Here is a 2,305-nt window from a genome sequence, read left to right as displayed (position 1 = left end):
GCTCTACCTGAACTTTAAAACCAACTGTCTGGGAGGGTAAGTGGCACTTCTATTGAGGCTCATGGAGTCAACTGACTTCATGGCTCATTATCACCTCCCCGTTTTCCTGGTAATCTCTCTCCACTCCCCAAGTATTAATGACCCTTTTTCTCTCATAAGTATTGGACCCTTTTTATGTTCCATAATTAACTATCTTTTCTTCTGCAGTTTTGCTGTCTGTTAGCCATTGCTGGTAACGTCTCTTCTATTTCACAGCCCTGCAGATGCCTTTTAGCTCCAGCTAAAAAACTTAACTTGAGTGTAGTAACTAACTCAGGTGTAGAAGTAATTGACAGCGAGGTATAGGGGTGGATCCACTGGTGCATGCCCCCTTTGATTCCTACTCCATCCAAAGTTTAAAACCAACTGCCTGGCCGTGGCAGCAGCTTTTCTGTTCAGGCAGCAGAGAGAGCATCAATTGAATTCATATGCCATTAAAATCTACCCGATTCCTTCTAAACTCTTCATTCTACAGGTGTGAACCACCCTCTCTCCTTTTGAATGATTTTTAATGGTTCCGCTAATCAAGCTATCCTTTGTTCTGCAATCCTGCTGTCGGTTAGCTGTAGCCACTTCTAGTAACGCAGCTCCCACAGACTGCTTTCAACTCTAGCAGGAAACATTAACTCAGGTGTGGAAATAACTTTCAGTGAAGCACTGGATGCATGAAGATGCTCAAGAAGACTTGATTTTGTTTTATGAATCTGAAAGAGAGGCACATATATAATGAATGTCTTTGCTCTTGATGGTCCACCAATCGGGCTGGCCTTTCTTTTGTCGTTTTGGTGTCTCCTGGCCAGTCCTGATAACCTCTCTTCTGCTTCACAGGCCTACTGTCCATTTCTAGTTTCAGCTAAAAGCTTTAACTCAGGTGGGATAACATTAATTTAGGTAAATATTCACTCAGGTGTGGAAACGACCAACAGCAACCTGTAGGCTGCCCTGTGAAAAAGCTGAGGGACGGTAAAGTGCATTTCCGGCGCCCAAAAGAGAGACATATGTTAAACCATAACACCAACAGGGCTAAGAACATGGGTATCTCTGGACTACTTTGGCACAGCCAGTTGCGTTTTTTTAATCTAAGGCGTCATGACTTATAAGGACAGGTTGAGGGAACTGGTTTTATTTAGTCTAGAGAAGACCGAGAGGGGACTTAATATCAATCTTCAAATACCTGAAGGTGGGATCAAAAGAGGATGGAGCTGGACTGCTCTCAGTGGGGACAGATGACAGAACAAGGAGCAATGGGCTCACGTTGCAGCAAGGGAAGTTTAGATTAGATGAGGAAGAATTAGGGGCATCTATACACATATCTTTGTCCGCTCCAACGCCTGGGAAATCCAGCGCATCGAAGCAGACTCAATTAATCGAGTCTGCAGAGCATGTGAGCTGATGTGCCCAGCGCTGCATCGCACCCATTTGTACAAATGGTGAAATATGCATCATTGCTGAGAAAATGACAGCAGCGTGGCTTTTGAACAAAAATACCTCCACCAATGTATTTTAACTCAAAAGAGTGCCACCGCTACTTCCTCAGCACCGACGCACATTTCACCATCTATACAAACGCACGCAGTGCAGGCACCCAGCACTGCGGCACATACAGGCCTTAGGAAGGTAGGGAAGCACTGGAAAGGGCTACCCCAGAGGGCTGGTGGCATCTCCTTCCTTGGAGGCTTTTAAAACCCAAATGAACAATCCCTTAGCTGGGATGAGCTAGTTGGTGTTGGTCCTGCTTGGAGCAGGGGTTGGACTAGCTGTGACCTGCGGTCCCTTCCCACCCTCACTATGAACCAGTGACGTCACATCCATCTTTACTTCACTCTGCAACATCGTAACGTAACGTAATGTAGCCCAACCCCACCCCACCCCCCGGTCAGTAAAGCTTTCAGCTTCTCTGAACCCATAGCAAGGGAACAGGTTCCCCCTTGCACAGCTCTGGGGGAGTGGGTCTTTCCCCCGCGCCCTTACCTCCACTCCCGCCTCCCAGCGCGTCCAATCGCCGCCGCCTCCGGCTCCCACGTGACCGGGACCTAGAGCTCCGCCCCTCTCAGCAGCGGCCACGTGGGGGCGGGTCTCGCCCAGCCAGAACCTCCCTCTGATTGGTTCCCCCGGGCAGCGTCCCCACCCCGCCCCTGGGGGGGGGAGGGGGCGGAGGAAGGAGGAACTCGAGTGTCACGTGACGGCGGCTCCGCGCAATGTGCGGGCTGAGGGGGCGGGGCCTGGCCGGCAGGTCGCTCCCGGCTCGGTCATCAGCTCGTACAGC

The 2,305-nt window shown here is 50.0% G+C and overlaps 1 protein-coding gene across 4 annotated transcripts in view; it reads right to left on the bottom strand.

Annotated features, from left to right (window-relative positions):
- The window catches only part of TEN1 (TEN1, CST complex subunit), a 7,489-nt gene that overhangs the window by 4,187 nt on the left and 997 nt on the right, over positions 1 to 2,305 (bottom strand). The window contains exon 1 of one of the 4 annotated variants that reach the window (XM_006018285.3): positions 2,011 to 2,172. The exons of 1 other annotated variant lie outside the window; for it this stretch is intronic. Coding sequence is in view for 1 of the 3 variants with exons in the window: in XM_025197460.1 (XP_025053245.1) it covers positions 294 to 365 (72 nt within the window). In the remaining 2 variants the exon portion in view is untranslated. Of the gene's footprint in view, positions 1 to 293; positions 853 to 2,010; positions 2,173 to 2,305 lie in introns of those variants that run through there. 2 more of the 4 variants (XM_025197460.1, XM_025197462.1) reach the window with 2 other exon arrangements.

The sequence above is a fragment of the Alligator sinensis genome, unplaced genomic scaffold, assembly GCF_000455745.1.
Source record: "Alligator sinensis unplaced genomic scaffold, ASM45574v1 scaffold400_1, whole genome shotgun sequence".
Classification (NCBI taxonomy): Eukaryota; Metazoa; Chordata; order Crocodylia; family Alligatoridae; genus Alligator; species Alligator sinensis.
Note: the sequence above shows the minus strand (reverse complement) of the source record. Positions and strands in the feature narration are given on the sequence as shown.